Source organism: Notechis scutatus, chromosome 1, assembly GCF_049901735.1.
Source record: "Notechis scutatus isolate UNSWTSFEM ecotype Mainland chromosome 1, rNotScu1.2, whole genome shotgun sequence".
NCBI classification, from domain to species: domain Eukaryota; kingdom Metazoa; phylum Chordata; class Lepidosauria; order Squamata; family Elapidae; genus Notechis; species Notechis scutatus.
In genome coordinates this window covers 70,375,824-70,392,997 of record NC_142009.1, presented here as the reverse complement: position 1 = coordinate 70,392,997, position 17,174 = coordinate 70,375,824, and the positions used below count along the sequence as shown (strand labels likewise).

Below are 17,174 nucleotides of genomic sequence, written 5' to 3'. Positions count from 1 at the left end.
GTTCTCTCTCCACATCTTCCAATCTTGCACTATGTTTTTGGGATTTTCTATGTTCTGGCTGATGTCAACTTTGATGATGTCCAGTCACTGTGTTCTTTGACTGGTTGGTTGACCTGGTTTCATTTCACTGCTAACTCTTACAAACACAATTGCTTTCTCTAGTGAATTCCCTTGCATGACATGGCCAAAGTAAGTGAGACACAGTTTCATGATTTTGCCTTCTAATGACATGGCTGGTGTTGTGTTCTCCAGTCCTTGCTTAGTCACCTAAGTTGGTTGGTTAGGTTGTCACCTTTGGTTGGTTAGTCACCTTTGCTGTTCCAAGGAATGTAAAGAGTTGCCTACTTCTATATAAAGTTGTTCTGGTCTTACAATATGATATAGGAGTCTGCACCAACAAGATCCACTATAATGGTCAGCACAAGAAACTATCTTTTTGGTGTGGGCTTTTCTTTGTGGTATGTCTGTTTCACTTTAAACAGGACTTGTTGAAGAAATAAATGTGTGTTTTCAAGTCATTCTTGATCCCTGGAAACTGCCTGCAATTTTCTTGGCAATAAATGTAAAAGTGGCTTGACCTTGCCTACTTTCTAGCCTTAACAACTATATCAAACTGATCATTTTATTTATATTTTGCTTTTCATCTGGGAACAGAAGATAGTTATAGCTGTTATTATTATGGTTCATTGCACAGTCAGCCAGATATTTAGACTGGATTTAGCATTTTTATCCACCTATCAAGTTCTTCCCAAGAATCTGGGATAGACAAATGTTTGATGGTGTTAAAGGTACAATTGCAGGATTATTATTTTTACAAATACAAAATGCTTTGTTTTAAATTGTTCTCCAATGTGTACTGTGTTGTTTGAATTAATGAAAAAGATAATGAATTGTAATGGTTGCTATTACTTTATGATTGCCATAGCACAATTTACTTTTTAAAAAATAGTATTTTAGCTTTGTCATTATTATTTTTGTAATTTTTGTTAACTGCTTTGAGGATGTTCTTTCAGGAAAAGGAGCAAGTCTACACAAATCCATCTGGCATTAATTTGTGAAAAAGTAAACCAACATGCCATCTAGTGTCTCTAAGTATTATTCATCCCATGAAGAAGAAAATCTTACATATAAAAGTGAGAAATCTAAAACTACCTCATAACTTGGAACTTTTATCTTTTAAAAAGAGATTAACCACATCTTAAATGACTTTATTTATTAATAAGTATTTTTCCATGATTTACATGAGATTGTCTTCTTTTATCTTCTCAAGGTTCAACCCGAAACCTAACAACTGGCCAAGAGTCACCTAATTATTAATCTTTGAAAAATAGAATTCCAAATATTCTGTTGTTTGTGCAGAACCCTTAGACTGTATTTTGTGTACCTCTTATCTCTTATACATTGATCAAAGGTGAATGAGACGGGGGGAAAACCCCTTTGATATCATATATATGATTGCATCAAGATGCTTTTAATTCTATTTTATAGCGCAGAAATAAATTATCTGAACTCTTTTCGATTTCATGCAGACCGAGGCAAGGACCAGAAATCGCAGATTACCTTTGCTGTGATTTTAAGGAAGGGAAGCCTTTAGCTCAGTGACTGTTTATTTGTAAGGTGCCTCGGGATTCAATCATTTTTGTAGTATTTTTGAAGATCCACCTAAAACCCCTGGGAAAACTTATCGATTAGTTTGTAGTGTAGTATTATCAGTACACCAATGACACAGAATTTAATGTCTCCACTCTGGACTGAGCCAGAGATGCTTAAATTTTTATCCTGGGTCTGGAAGTGTTTAGGGGCTGAATGGGACAAATGCTAGCAAAAGGAAGTTGTTGCCTGTTTAGAAGGGTTGGCAGGTCTGATACTAATTTTGGATTAAGTGCTAATTCTTTGAAGAAGTAATTCCATGACGTGGGGACCACCTGGATCACTTGTGAGACAGGTGGAGGCTATAGCTACAGGTGGGATTTGCCCAGTTTTGGCTGGAATGTCAGTTATGGCTCTATGCAATTCTATATGCGTGGAAGATCACTTAGGAACTGTAATTATTCTAAAATGCAATACTCAGTGTATTGTCACAGCTGTACTACCTGTATTACAGGACCATTTTGATGTGCAATTTATAGTGCTAGTTTTGTTCTATAAATCCCTATGTAGCTTCACTCCAAGGTACCTTTAGGCATGCTGAATTTTGTGTAGAATCAATCTATTCACTGTGCGCTCCCCCAACATAATGCACTGGTGATTCCTCTGGTTTTGAGAAGCAAAGGGGGCTCTGCAAAGTGCTTCCCTGTTCTGGCTCTCCTGATACGGAATAACATTGATATGGAATTGTCTCATGTTATCAACCATCCTAGTGGCTCTCTGAAAAGTAATTAAAAAAAAAAACAACTATTGTAGAGGAGCTTTGGTAGTTAAATGTACACCATTGTGCTGTATTCCGACATTTTTGTATTGGTTTTAAGGTTGTTTTTATTGCCTTGAGAGTCATTGCAGTCTACCATAGTATGGAAACTAAATTGATGCCTTGCGCTACTTGCAAAGAACCTCCAATATTTTAGGTTGCAAAGGGTGGATGGATGGGATTAATAAAAAGCAACTATTCTGTCTCGCAAAAGTACTTTCTTGTCCCCAAAAAAGTGTTAGTGCATAAAATCCATGCAGGAAGTAGGGTGTTGATGGCAGTGGCAACAAGTTTACTTGCTGTAGTACTGTTGCAACTGTGAGTGAACCCAATTTTTTTGGGTCATGATATAAAAATCTGAGTTCATGATTTTCATTGTGTTATTAAATTGTCATCATTAGTGGTCATATTCATTTTTCAGTCAAAATATAAACTTCCATGATATCATATTTAATATCCAAATGATCCTTTCTTTGAAAATTAGAATTCCATTGATCTAAACAATTGTAAGAAATTTTGGAAACTGTGGTGTGACCCTTCACCCACTTTTGAATTGCAATTCGTAGCATCTAATTACACTTGATCACATTTGTTTTTAAAAAATCACAATGAAACTCCCAAAATTGCTTTAGACATTATTAAAGCCAAATGAAACGAAATTCCACAATATGGAGGAAATGTTAATTCAGAATGTATAATCTATGGCACTAAATGAAATGATTTGGCTCATATTTACCAATTTAGATTTTGCCTTTTTAAACTCATATCACTGGTCTGTTAACTAAACATACTGGATCAGTGATGTAGATTGTGAGAACCATAAACTGGTCAAGTTCAGCTTACATTTGACATCCTACCTTATTCTATCTTGTTCTTTATGATGATCAATGGACACATAAACCACTGGGTAGATAATTCAGAGCATGTTAATGATGCTCTGTGATATTATTCAATTTAATCAATTTCCAAGGAGTCAATATCCTTGAACCCTAAACTTGTTCATCTGCTGAGTAAGGCAGAACAAGCTGCAATTAAGTAAGTGTAAGACTAGCAGTCATTGGTAAGCAGAAAACTGGATGGAGGGACAGAAATTAGTCCTGTAGTTGTTGGGTAGTCATGATGTTGGCATTGACCTTTAGACATGAAACATCTAACTGCTTCTCTCATTATGAATTTGTCCAATTGTTAAAATCTTCACAAGAAGCCCTGTTGTATCTGTGATGAGAGGTACCTCTTTCCAAGGTAAAATAATACATCTCTATACTCTGAAGCATTCTCTGAATCCCACCCACCCAATTTCCAATACGAAATCATGCATGCGTTTGCATGCAGGCTGGAATGACTGCACATACACTGATTTTAGTTTCTCCTTGTGAAGACCTGCTATACAATAAAAATAATATGTTATTCTTTACACCAAGATAATACAAAGTTCAGTAAAATTATTCCCAAGCACATAATACATTTTTTTAAAAAAAGTTTCTTCATAATCACTGAACTTGATCTAAATCACAACATGTTCACACAGATAAATCACACATTTCTATCAGATTATTGTATAAAGTTCCAGAAACACTTTATTTAAAAATGGACCTGTAAATGCTTGTAACATCATACATAATAAGTGTAACAAAAATAAATAAGGAGTATGCATCCATACAAATAAGAAAATTGTAAATGCAAATATTACAGAACACAAAATGTGTAAATGTCTGGAAAAGAATACACAAAAAGAATTGTGTTAAGAGTCAAAATGTTTAATTTTTCTATATTTCCTAGTTTCTCATACTTGTATGTTTATAGTTCTCCCAAGCATTGAAAAGATAGGAATGATGATGGCCAAAATATCACTATTCTCAATATATGTATTTTCATCATACATCAGTTTAAACTGCTATGGTATCTGTAAACAATTGTTTCCTGACCTCTGAGTGGGATACAGAGTTTGACAAGAGGCAGATTTTAATTTTTTAAACAAATGAACAAACAAGAAAAGTAATCCAATATACAACAGGATTATTGGATTCTTTATATTACTACAAAAAAGCTTTTTGTATATTTACTTGGCCAGGCTTTGCAATGACTTCCAAAATCCTGTACAGTTCCAAAATCCTGTACAGGAAAGGAGTATTTTTAAACAACTGACACATATGATTATTGCTGAAATATTAAAGACTAGCTCATAGAAGCTTCAAAGTTGAATTTTTAATTTTAGTATATAGACTGATGCAAAAACACAATTTCCAGTTATTAATTGCATGTAGCATTCTTGAAATTACAGTGTTCTGGAAATACAAGTTGGTTAATTTTTTTAAATTATTATTTCCAAATGTTAAAATTGGGACAGTTTTAAAGATAAATAGGCCTATATGTGATATCTTAATAGATTTGCTGTTAAGCAACATAAGCAAAAGGTCTATGTTAGCAGTTTCTTCCAGAAATTCTTATAAACATATTAGACAGATTTACTAGAGATTCTACAGGAAAACATTTATAATTTGTATGCCTGGAGTCAATCTAATGATTAGATTATCACTACCCTATTTCCAAACTTTGGAAGAAAGCTTCACAAGTCATGATCAATGAATTTTGTGTCTGATCTTGGTAACAAAGCATTAAAAAAGAATTTCAAGCAGTAGACACACACAGCAATATATTTAAATTGGTTTTGTAGTTCCAAACATCTGAAAAGAAATTATATAACATTTAATTTCATTAACATCAAAAAGACATATTGAATAGGATCCTCACGTGTCAAATGGATCGTCCTAGAAAGTTGACTTGCACCACCCTCAAAGTGGTATTTTGTTTTTAAAAAAGAACAATTTAGATCATTTTCCAAAGTACAGTATAGTGTAATTAGTTCCTACTGATATGTTCATTCTCCACTCTCAGTAAATTCTTAGTGCAAACATAATATTTGAGCCCTGTAAACCTTTAAGCAATCTACAAGATAGAAACAATTATTCTGAAGTCTGCTTTTCCTTATGTTATGATATCATTAAAATGTAATGTCCTAATTAGCTCCCTTTATTCAGAATCAAGCTTAAGTAATCATTTTATACAAATTTAAGTCAAGAAGCTTAATTAAGATCACCTTACCAAAGGAGACTCAGAATTTTAAAATGAAGGACGGTTGGCTGGTTGAAGTCCACTTAAACAAAATAAACTCTGGAAGAAAATATTCAAAGCAAGTATTTGTGAAACTCGTAAAAGGATAATAAACTGTGCATCTTCATTGGTACCAATGTTTTACTTCAATGAGTCAAATGGTTTGTGACATCCAAAATATCACAAAGTAGTTGGTAATAACAAAGCAACAACAGTTTTACCAACCTTGTTTTACTGTTTAAAGGATGCTAAGACTGTTAATGAATTTTGCACATTCAATACTAAAAGTACTGATCACATTCATGTCATTTGCACAAAGTTGGATCTTCTTCTTCTCCATCTGGCTTGAACCTATTGAAATGTATGCTGAAATCATGCTCGGATTCAACAGTTCCAACTCCACTTGAAGTAGAGGCAGTGGCTGGCCGTACAGCCCTTGGTTCTGGCAGACAGTTGGGCTGTATCTGTATCTGAGGATGGGCACCTTGAGAACCCGGAGTGGATTTCTGCTTAGGATGAGCTGCTTGGACAGGACCAGCAAATCCCAAATTGCTTAAAGCATCCAATGTTCCATCAGGGTCAATCATTGAATTAATCACTGAATAAACAGAAAAAAGCAGGAAAGAAATCAGTTGAACTGCTGGCTAACTGAGTTAAAATTAATATAATGTTAGTCAGCCTTTTAATTTCCTTTGCATCTCATTTCTTCTCGAAAATGTTAAAAACATTGGGGGCAGCATAATATATCCAGGGCCATTAACATCAATAGTTCAAGACAAGAAACAAAATTTATTAAGCAATCACCAAGGAATACTGTACATGTATATGGTCCTTTCATATCAGTGTTGGAACATCACTACAGTCAATAAGCAAGAATCTTCCAGAAAACCCAAAGACTTATTTGTCTGCAGATACAACTAGCACATTGTTTTTCCTCTTTATTAGGCTCAGTGATCATTCTTAGAAAATAGAAATGATGGTTGGCTATAGGCCAGCAGTTGTTTGGAAGTATTTACTGCCGAGAAATAAGAGAGAGGGTAGGAGGCATATTGAATAATCAAGAGTGTATTCTCACCAGTTTGACTATTTTTTTTCTGCTTCCCTAGGTCCACCTCAGCATTAATTTTGTGAATTGGCAAACCCTTTTCTCTCTAAGCAGACAGATGAATCATTCTCAGATTTCTAGATTGCCCTACTGGCTCAAAAAGGTTCATATCATTATCTCAAATCCTCTATTCAAATCAGTATCTTGGTCATAGCAGTAACAAAAATAATATAAAAATGACAGTGATACAATCATTCTCACAATAACAACTAACACTTTGAAATGAAGGGATGGGAGTTACGTTTAACAATACAAAACTGTAAAACACTATAATATTGAAACCTATACTCAGAAAATAGCACAGGTTTCCACAGTGATGTTCAATGGGTTTACAAATCGACAGGGGCAAATAGACCAGAGAAGGGTTATTCCTGTTTATGTGCATGCAACACAAGCTACAAAAAAAAGAAAGATGAAGGTTTCCCCCGTCCAGTCACACATTTAAAAAGAGCAAGGCTCTGAGCACTTGGTTACAGTATAAAGCAGGGGTGTCAAACTGGCAGTCCAGATGCATCATGCACAGCCCACCCCAACTCTGCAAATGGGAAGAACGTCATGAAACATAACGTGACAGCAACGTGACACAGCGAGTTTGACGCCCATGGTGCAGAGTAAGTGTAGTGTTCAGGCACATGAAGAAAATAATACAGGAATAATACATAAAATTGCTAAGAATAAGTATTAAACATTTTCTTTGCTAATTTTATTCATCAAAAACCTATGGAAAATCAACCTTGACTTACTTTCTCAGAACTTTTAATAAATTAAAGTGGTTTAGATTTTAGATTCCAATTGTCCACCAAACTATAGCAGCCCTCTCCAAGCCTATTGTTAGTATGTTGACCTTGAAATAGGATACAGTTGAAATCTAATTTTCTTTATACTCTGGTTCTCTTTAAATCAGGTAAATCTTTCGCCTTAAATCCATAAACCAAGCCATGATTTCCAGGGTACAAATTTCTAAAGCAAAAAATTCTAGGAAACAGATAATATTCTAGAGAAGCTTATTCTCTATTAATTTCCATCCTTAAAGCCTTGAAACCCAAATCCTATTCTATATCCTGCATAAATGTTGTATGATTACTATTTTTCTGCAAACCACACTTCCTAGAAATTGTTGAATGGAATATTAAATACCTTGCAGTTGTTTCTCCACTCTCTTCAGTTCTTGCAATATTGATGAGATTTCCTGCAGGAACAAATACGTCACTTTTACTAAGATTCAAGGATGGAATACAAAATAGCAATCCCACTGCCCGCCTTATAATGCAGCCCAGCCCAGTCCAAATGTTTTTGCTGGTTTAAAGATGACCCTTTACTAATTACAGTTGATCTAACTGAATGGAACACAAACAATTGGTTTTAAAAAGCCAATTTGGTATTTGATTTGACAAAATGGTAGTCAGTGGTGATTTTCAAAGATATAGGCTTGGGTGCTCTCTCAGTCTCTTCAATGTTAGGTAAAATTCTGGTACACAATAATGTCAATATTTTGAGATTGAGATTAAGTTTGCACTGGCTTTTATAATAACTGAAGAATCGTATTTGTAAAAGGGGATTTATTTTTTAATGACTCACTTCTATTTCTTTAAATTTATTATTTTAATCATACCATGCTTGATGTTTTCACAATTGGGATATCACTTTCAGCTCGCAGTTTTTTTTCAATGTCTTCCCAATTCCGGTCTTTGTCCTTGAATAATATTCTGTAGCCAAGAAGCACAAAAAAGTGATGTGTCTTATTATTTATTCAATTTATTTCCTGCCTTATTCAGTGTTCAAAATACCAAACAAACTAAAGTAATAAATTACAACTACAAATAAAATTAACTATTAAAAGCCTAAAAAAATGTACTTTACCAATTTTCTGAATGCCAAGAGAGTAGGGAGCAACCCCTTAGGGAATGCAACACATAGCTTGGGAGCAGGAGAAAGCTCTCTTCCAAGTGGCAGCAAAATGAGTTTCTGAGTAGCAGAGACAATTTGAAAAGAGCATCTCCTGCAGCTTTTAATGCCCGGGCAGATTCATAATGGGAAAGCAGATTCAAGGCTCTTTAGGTCTTTAAAGATCAATGGCAACATCTTACATTATGCCTGAAGAGCATCTGGGAATGAATGTAGATCTTTCAATGCGGAGATTATGTGATCCCTTATTTTAGTTACATGCTGCATTTTGTACCAACTGCAACTTCTGGATATTATTCAATGGTAACTCTACATAGACCACAATGCAGTAGCCAAGACGGAATGTAATACTTCCATGGCTAAGAGTTTCCAAATCTCATTGGTTCAGGAAGGAGGAAGTAAACATTTTAACCAAGATTCAGCAAATGTGCTCTAGGCCATTCACTGTTAATTGTGAATCCAGTGACACCTGAAGTGTATATTTCTGGACTGTGGACCTACTCTAAATAGATCCAATGTCCTTGCTATAAAAAGATAATCTTTGACAAACACCTATAATACTGAGGCTGAGCATTGGTCACAATCCTGGGAAAATCAAAACAAATAATGATCAATGGGACCAAACAGTCTGGGAGCAATACTTTGTGCCAAACCAAGTATTGAACTGCAGCCAGATAAAACTCCAGCTGATAGGACAATGCCCTTGAATGAGAATTCAGGCTGCACATGGAACAGAAGCACCACTGAATGTGATAGTTTGTCAGAACATACAGGGGTTTAATGTACCCCTTCTGGTCCTTCCGAGTCTCACAGCAGCATTCACTACCATCGTCAATTATGGTATCCTTTTTGAGTATCTACGACAGGGGTGTCAAACTCACATCGACACAATGGTGTCACGTGAGGTATCGGGACTTTTTTTCACTTTGCACTTTGCTTTTTTTCACTTTTTTTCACGTGGGCATAGCCAGCGCGTGACACATCCATCCAGATGGGAGTTTGACAGCCCTGATCTATGAAAATTGAGCTTTGGGAACACTGTCCTTCAGGGATTCTACTCCTTCCACAATGGTTTGTTTCAGTTGGTGTAAAAGGAAAGAGAGCTGTTCAAGTATATATGGAGGGACATTGGGTTCTTTTCTCTCCCCTTATTATTTACCCATCTATATGAAGCTACTGGGAGAGATCATGCACTATAATAGTGTGTAATATCCATATGTTAAACTATACCCAGATTTCCATTGCCATCTCAACCTAAACTGATAATATTGTAAAAGTATTGATACCAAGACCTTATAGCATATAGTAATCATAAAACAGGCTGAAACTGAACCCATGGAATGCTGTTTATATACCAAGGCTCTTGTTATCTGCACCTATATCTCTTGATCAAGCAGCACTACCCCAGAATAAGCAGATTTGCAACTTGGAGTTCCTCTTGTATCCATGGCTTCTCCTAGATACACAGGTGGAACCTAGAGCCATGGAGGCAATTTGCCTGGCATCTGCAAATTTTCCCTCACATCTACATCTGCATCTCTTTTTCCTAGCCTTCCTAATACCTACCCATCTAAAAGACATGGTTCAGCTGCAATTTACTTTGAGGTATGTCACTACCCGAAGGTAAACCTCTTGATGGCATGCTGAGCTTTAGCTGAGCTGCCTTGATAGACCTCCTCCACTTCAGTAATAAGGCACAGGTATGCACAGCCCTTGATGTCAACTGAAGCAAAGAGACATACCCCATTCCAACAATTCAAAGCCCCAGGCCACATCACTGGGTTGGTTCAAAAAAGCTGTTTTAGCTGAAACTGTAAAATTGAAATGCTCTTTCAAAGTTCAGCATAGAGGTTAACTAAAAAATGGTTTTTGACTTGTGTTTGTTTTTTTCTTTCCAATTTCATGTACGCACATGTTTTATCCTCAATTTATTAAAACTGGGAGAATTCTGCAGTGCTGGTGTCCTAGTCTCCTCAAAAAAGCTTTCTTGGCATTCATTCCAATATCTTTTAAATTCTTGCAGATCTTTTCATTTTACAATTTTTGCCTTTATCGCAAAAATAAAATAAAAACAGGAGAGGAAAACTAAGACAAAGAACAAGAGGCACACAGGATGTTATTGAAAGGTTTTTGGAAATAGCTCAATTTTCACCAATTTTCTAAAAACTATGGGGGAGGGGGTGGGGGCTCCGCCTTTTTATCCTTATGATATAATAGATCTGTCCTAATATATTAAAAGGCAAAGTAAAATTGCCTTCTCTTGGAGCTGTTACAGAAAAATCACCATTCTACTGACTAACAGCAGTCTCTGAATGTCTGCTTATTTTCAGAAGCCCAGGTACTTGTGCTAATATGTGCATGCATATTAATGCAATAAATCAATGCTTCCTTCCAAACCTCAAAATATTTCAACTTACAGACACATTTCCTCAGATGAAACCTAATTTGCTGAAAGCATACACCCTTCTACAAGTTAATGAATTAAATTAAATTCTACGTTTAATGTTTTTAAATGGTTACAACTGCAAGTATATAAACTTCATGTAAGTCAAAGCGATTACACCTATTTTACCATTCGGTATCAAATATTGCTATTATGGCAGGTAAGTCTATGACATAAGTATCCAAGCAGTAGTTTTGATATCTGATTTGGAGGGAAGCTGAAAATATCAAGAAGTCTTTGTATACTTTGAAATAAGTTCTCTTCTGGCACATGGATTATTCCTAAGCCAGTAAATCTCCATTTATCAGACAGTATTGTGTCTAAACAGAGTCAGTCTAATAGCTGATTCACTGAATAGGTTAGTTGCCAGAACTTTACATGTAGTTATTAGAGTTAAAATGCAACTCCAGGCTTTCATTTCCCATGTTGACTAGAGAACAACAGTGAAAAAAAAAAAGTTATTTCAGAGATGAACAGCTTTACATTGATGATTCTGTGAAGAACAAATCAAAGTATACACACACTTAGATTTAGTTATACCTAACGGCTTACCTCTGTAGGCTGCACTTGACTGACAAGCTAATGCTCTAATTCCTTGATTGTTGTGACTTCCCCAGAAAGTTGTGTGACATACAAGTTTAATTTTCCCATGTACTTGAATGGGGAGAGTGAATATATGGAGAAAGTAGCTATTTCACTGTCTCTGGAAAATATTGCTAATTTTTTAAATACCTGTATATTCAGGAAAAATCTGCAGAATTGCAGGCATTCTAGTTTTTCATGCTTATTTATTTATGAAATTTATGAACTGCCCAGTGGTGGTATTCAAATAAAGTTGCCACCTGTTCGGTGGGTGTGGCTTGGTGGGCGCGCTTTGCGCGCGTGCACACACTTTGCATGCACACGCGTGCTAAACGTGCACTTTGACGAGGCGCAGAGGCATTCTAACTCACCTCCTGCAAGCCTGCATGATGCCAGTTGCTGCAGCAGCTGCTGTGCGGCACTATTCTGTGCCATGCAAAGCAGCTGCACTTTGAATTCTGGCCATAAAAGTGAGTATGGGAGCCCAGGCGGGCAGGTGGGCCAAACACAGAGCAGCGGAGAGAACCAGTTCGGTCTCCGCTGCTCATCGCCGCTACCGGCTCTCCAGAACCAGTCGAATACCACCATTGGAACTGCCCCAATACGTTATGACAACTGACAAAATACAATGGTAAACGTATCATAAACATACAAAAATAATTAAAAGTCCAGGAAAAACAACAATCATTTTAAATTATACCCAAGGACTGAACAAGGTTCATTCTAACTTACATGCTAGGAATAATCAAGTCTTGTGTGCTTATAATTAGCAATTTACCTTGAACAGATAGTATATTATAAAATAGAAAATACAGCAAAAACATTTACAGAAAAGCTGTTAAATAACATTAAAAATACAACAATATTCTAACTCTTTTATGTCATGTAATTATTTGATGCATGGATAAAATACAGAATTTGGATAAGACTAATGTGTTTAAAAACAGAACATTTCAGTAATATGAACATTTCATAACTGTTCTATCTTTTAGGGTCATATAATTGACTGAGATAATGCATTGTGAAAAAGTAACAATTTTTCTATTTTTAGGGAAAAAAATTATTCAGATAAATTCCTGGGCAGAAAGATAAATAAACAAGTTACAATAGAATATTATTATGAAGAAATAGTCATGACATGTATGTAGAAAAAGAACTGTTATTTCAAAATGTGGGATGAGTAGCTAAAAAAAAATTGAGAAAAGAAAAGCACACTATATATTGGGTAAAATGGGTAAGTCATTAGAAAGGAGAAAAATATCACCTCCTGATAGTAAAAGCAGACTATTAAAAACTGGCAATAGACATATTCATATTGCTAACAAACTTAGGGTATAAATACTATTTAATAATTTCAATTCTATATGATTTACATGAAAAGAAGTTATCAACATCATAGTGAAAATAACATATATAATTTAAAAAGTCTGCAAAACATGAAAGTACATTTTTTCCTTCCCTTTATTTCTTAATTTTAAGCCAGAAAATAAAAATATCAAATATTATATTTTAATTCTTGTCTGTATATATTACAGCTATGTACATCAAAAATATTATATAATAATAAAAGTTAAATTGTTCTCAAAACTCAAGTATTGGTCACTACACAGTTGTTATTCTAGAAGTGTTTTAACAGCAGTTTTTGTAAGAGTATTTTGGCTAAAGAAAATAGGTACCTTATTTTACCAGCTGTTTTATCTATAGATTGCCGAATCTTCCGAGAAAATTGGAAGACTGAGGATAACAGCAAGGTATCTCCCATAACCTGAAAATTTTAGAAAATGAAATTTTAAATTGATGTAATATAGATTTTATTCTTACAAAAAGCGAAACCAAGTATCCTAATTCATTTTTCCACATCATGCTCAAAGTCATTTCTGTCATATAATTTCACTTAGATGGAATGTGAGACCATGATGATCTTTGACTTAGATAGCATTAAATTGATGTCCAAAATATATATTTTAAACCTTCTTCCACTCTATGGATTAATGTAGAAGTAGAAAGACAATCCTTTAAACAGTTCATGTCTTATACAGGCCTGTTTAACTCAGAATGCTAAACTGAACATGCTCCAAACTCCATCTGAGGTATTCGAATATTAACTTCTGGATCAATCCCACAACAGAGTTATTTGAAGAAGGAATGGAATGTTTCTCTAGAATCTTTGCAGAATGCAGAATATATTTGATCTTGCATACGCCTAATGTATTATAACTTCAAGCTAACTACAGTCAAATAGCGAAGAGTTTCATTATTATTTTATATATTTATTGCTAATATTGTATTATATTAGTTTGTAAAGTTTGGGGATGGAAAATTTACAATTCAGGAAAGTGTAATTATAATTTAAGAAGGAATTTGCTCAACAGAAATAAACATCCTTAATTAAGCAACGCAGAACCCAGTGGCTCTAAATACGGAAGAACTGTAAGGCTGACTTACAACCATTTGTTTAGTGACTGCTCAAAGTTACAATGGCACCGTAAAAGTGATTTATGATTGTTTTCCACACTTATGACAGTTGCAGCATCCCCATGGTAGAATGATCAGGATTTGAATACTTGACAACTGTTTCATATTTATGATGGCTGCAGAGTCCCAGGGTCATGTGAGCCCCTTTTGCGACCTTCTGACAGGCAAAGTCAATGGGGAAGCCAGTTTCATTTAACAACCATGTTACTAACTTAACAAAATTCACCTGTGGTCATCTGTTCAAAATTCGAACGCTTGGCAACTGGTTCATATTTATGACCATTGCTGTGTCCCAAGATCTTGTGACCACCTCTTGCGATCTTCGGACAAAGTCAAAGGGGAAGCTAGCTTCACTTAACAACCATGTTACTAACCAGGGGTGGGATTCAACCGGTGTTACTACCAGTTCGGTGAGTAGTGTCTGACGCACACTATGCACGTGTGTAAAAAAAGCATCAGCTGTGCAACCCGGACAGCTGAAAAGTGCTGCGCGCAGGGCGCAGCATTTGAAAAGCCTCTTTTCTCCTGCTTTTTCAACCTCAGCTGTGCCGCGCAAAGCAGCTGAGGTTGAAAAAGCAGGTAAGAACCTGGGCAGGCAGGTGGGCCAAACAGCAGCAAACACAGAACCGGTTCAGTGTCTGCTCCTCTTCAGAGCTACCAGTTCTATAGAACCAGGCAGAACCTGTAGCATCCCACCCGTTACTAACTTTACAACTGCAGTGATTCACTTAAACAACTGTGGTAAAAAAGGTTATAAAATAGGGCAAAACTCATTTAAGAACTGTCTTGCTTAGCCACAGAAATTTTGGGCTCAGTTGTGGTTATAACTTGAGGACCACCTGAATTCTCTAATGTGAGCAACAATCAGCATAATGTAAAGTGTAGAAGCAAATATATGCCAGATAAAGCGGAATTATTTCAGTAATACAAATATGTTAAATTGGATACAATTTAGTGAAGAATTTTAAAAAGTAATGTCAATGCAATTCAATAGCATGGCTAAGCATAAAATATGAGTCTAGTTTTTAAAATGTAATAAAGACAATGAACACAATTGAAATGATAAAACTATGGCTTTTCACTGTTTAGGCCATCTTATTTTGTGCTTCTTCCTCCCCTTTGTCCTTTTCTGTCCACCAGAAGACTTCTACTTCAGTATTTTGTTTTCATTAACCCATACTCCTTAAAACCAACTTAAAAGCTGCCTGTGGAACAAGAAAATCATTAAAATGCACAATGGAATTTTCTTATCTGATGTCCTAAATTAGCAATTCTGTGCAATTTTTGTTCAGTTCTTTATATAAAATATGAATCCTTACTTCATCTCTGCTCCAAGTTCGGCGACGTGTAATTGTGGGGGGTTCAGGTACATCTGTTGTCTGTGGTTTGGGATCATTCGGGCGAATGTTTCCATCTGGAGTTTTAGCATTTACTACTGGAGGAATCTTCCTGAAGTTTAGACTTTCATCAAACACACGGTCAACGAGCTGAAAAATATATTCAAATATATATAATTGACAACAAAGCCTAATCTTATAAAGCTGGCTGATTAGATGTATTCTGAGGCCCATTTATTATGATCTTGCTACAGAGAAACATATACACCTAAGTAATTTGAATATTTAATTTGTTATATACTAAAAATAAATTTCATTAATTTTATCAACAGATTGATTGCCCACTATTTTAGTGTTGAAGTACAGAAATACATACTTATTTAAATATTGAACAATGCTGTGTATAACACTATTTATGTATTCTACACTATAGATTGCAGTTTACTGCTAACATAAGAAGGGGCTTTACATGTATTTAGTAAAGATGTAAATCAACATTATCTATCTTAGAGAAAAATGCATATTTATATTAGCAGATGCTTAGTACACATGTCTAGGGAAAAGAGAAAGAAACCAACACAAACATAGTAAAATCACACTGAATAAGTGATGTTATGTGTCTTTGTTATACCCATTTTGCAAAAATGTACACAGAACATGATGTTAACCAAGTCATGTACAAGCTGTTAAAATAAATAAAACGAGACAGCACAGTTGATGGAGAGAAATATTCAGGATTGGCAATATTCTCTACTGTAGGATTATTTCAACTAGATTATATTTCTGGAGTTTAATGCACTCGACTAATCATATGGTCCAGCCAGTATTTTTGCTATAATCTCTCTCTGAAGTTCCTTATTTAAGAATGGCCACCTTAAAGCCTGTGACACAGTCTTCTGAAATGTTGAAGCGTCCTTTGCTGTTTCTGATTTCAGATCTGTGTCTATTGATTCACTGTATATAGAGAGTATCATGTTTAAATGATAAAACATTATGAGTTCGTTAAGCAAAAAGACAAGTATCTCCATGTTCCAGGGCTGGAAAATTCTAAAGTTCCCAGCCCTTCTAGGAGCAATTCTTCTCTTTTTGGAAGCAAATCTTCTGCAGAATTCCAGGTACAACCTGATCCTAAAAAAGACTCATTTTGGAATTAGACCTCTGAGTCCAGATACTCTCTGAATCTAGAGTTCTGTATATTGTTTGCTGTAATGGAATATTAATCTCAGGGAAGAGACACATTAATCTTGGAGGTGATGGATGGGTATATTTTAGAATCAGAATAATGGACATTTGCACCACCGGTTAAGACATTTGAAAATGAAAAGTATGATTTCCTCAGGTTGTACATGTCACTGTCGGACCGCCCTGCCGGGGGCTGAGCTTTTAAGGGGCCCCCTTAAAGCTTAAAGCCTTCGGGCTCCGGAGCTTTCAAAAAGATGGGGTGCCAGGCTCGGTGAGGGGGGGGGGGGGGGGGGGGGGGGGGGGCTTGGGTGTGTTTGTCTGAAAAAGGTGGAACGGGGTGTGTGGGGGGGGGGGGAGCTTTCATCAAAATGGCGCCTGGCGTAGCCCACCCTCGGACGGCGCCTAAAGGATGGGGATGCTGTCACTGTCGGGCCCTCTAATAGTATTGCCAAAGCAAGTATGAGAACAGTAGCTTGAGTTGTTGTTTTTTTAAAAAATTTTCATCTCTTAAAATGAAAGAACACCCCTCTCATATTCAACAGTTAATTTTTCGGTGTAAATTTAGCTGGTGTTATTATAACTTAGTTTATGCAATCAATTTTGAGGGATTCTCTTTGATATTTTATT

The 17,174-nt window shown here is 35.6% G+C and overlaps 1 protein-coding gene across 11 annotated transcripts in view; it reads right to left on the bottom strand.

The window, feature by feature from the left end:
- Window positions 1-4,145: 4,145 nt before the first annotated feature.
- The window catches only part of CEP170 (centrosomal protein 170), an 85,436-nt gene continuing 72,407 nt past the window's right edge, over window positions 4,146-17,174 (bottom strand). For all 11 annotated transcript variants that reach the window (XM_087967273.1, XM_087967304.1, XM_087967265.1 and 8 more), the window contains 5 exons: window positions 15,348-15,515; window positions 13,230-13,318; window positions 8,236-8,329; window positions 7,761-7,812; window positions 4,146-6,116 (listed from right to left, as the gene is read on the bottom strand). In XM_087967273.1, coding sequence (XP_087823399.1) covers window positions 5,824-6,116; window positions 7,761-7,812; window positions 8,236-8,329; window positions 13,230-13,318; window positions 15,348-15,515 — 696 coding nt within the window. In that variant the 3' untranslated portion in view covers window positions 4,146-5,823. The remainder of the gene's footprint in view (window positions 6,117-7,760; window positions 7,813-8,235; window positions 8,330-13,229; window positions 13,319-15,347; window positions 15,516-17,174) is intronic.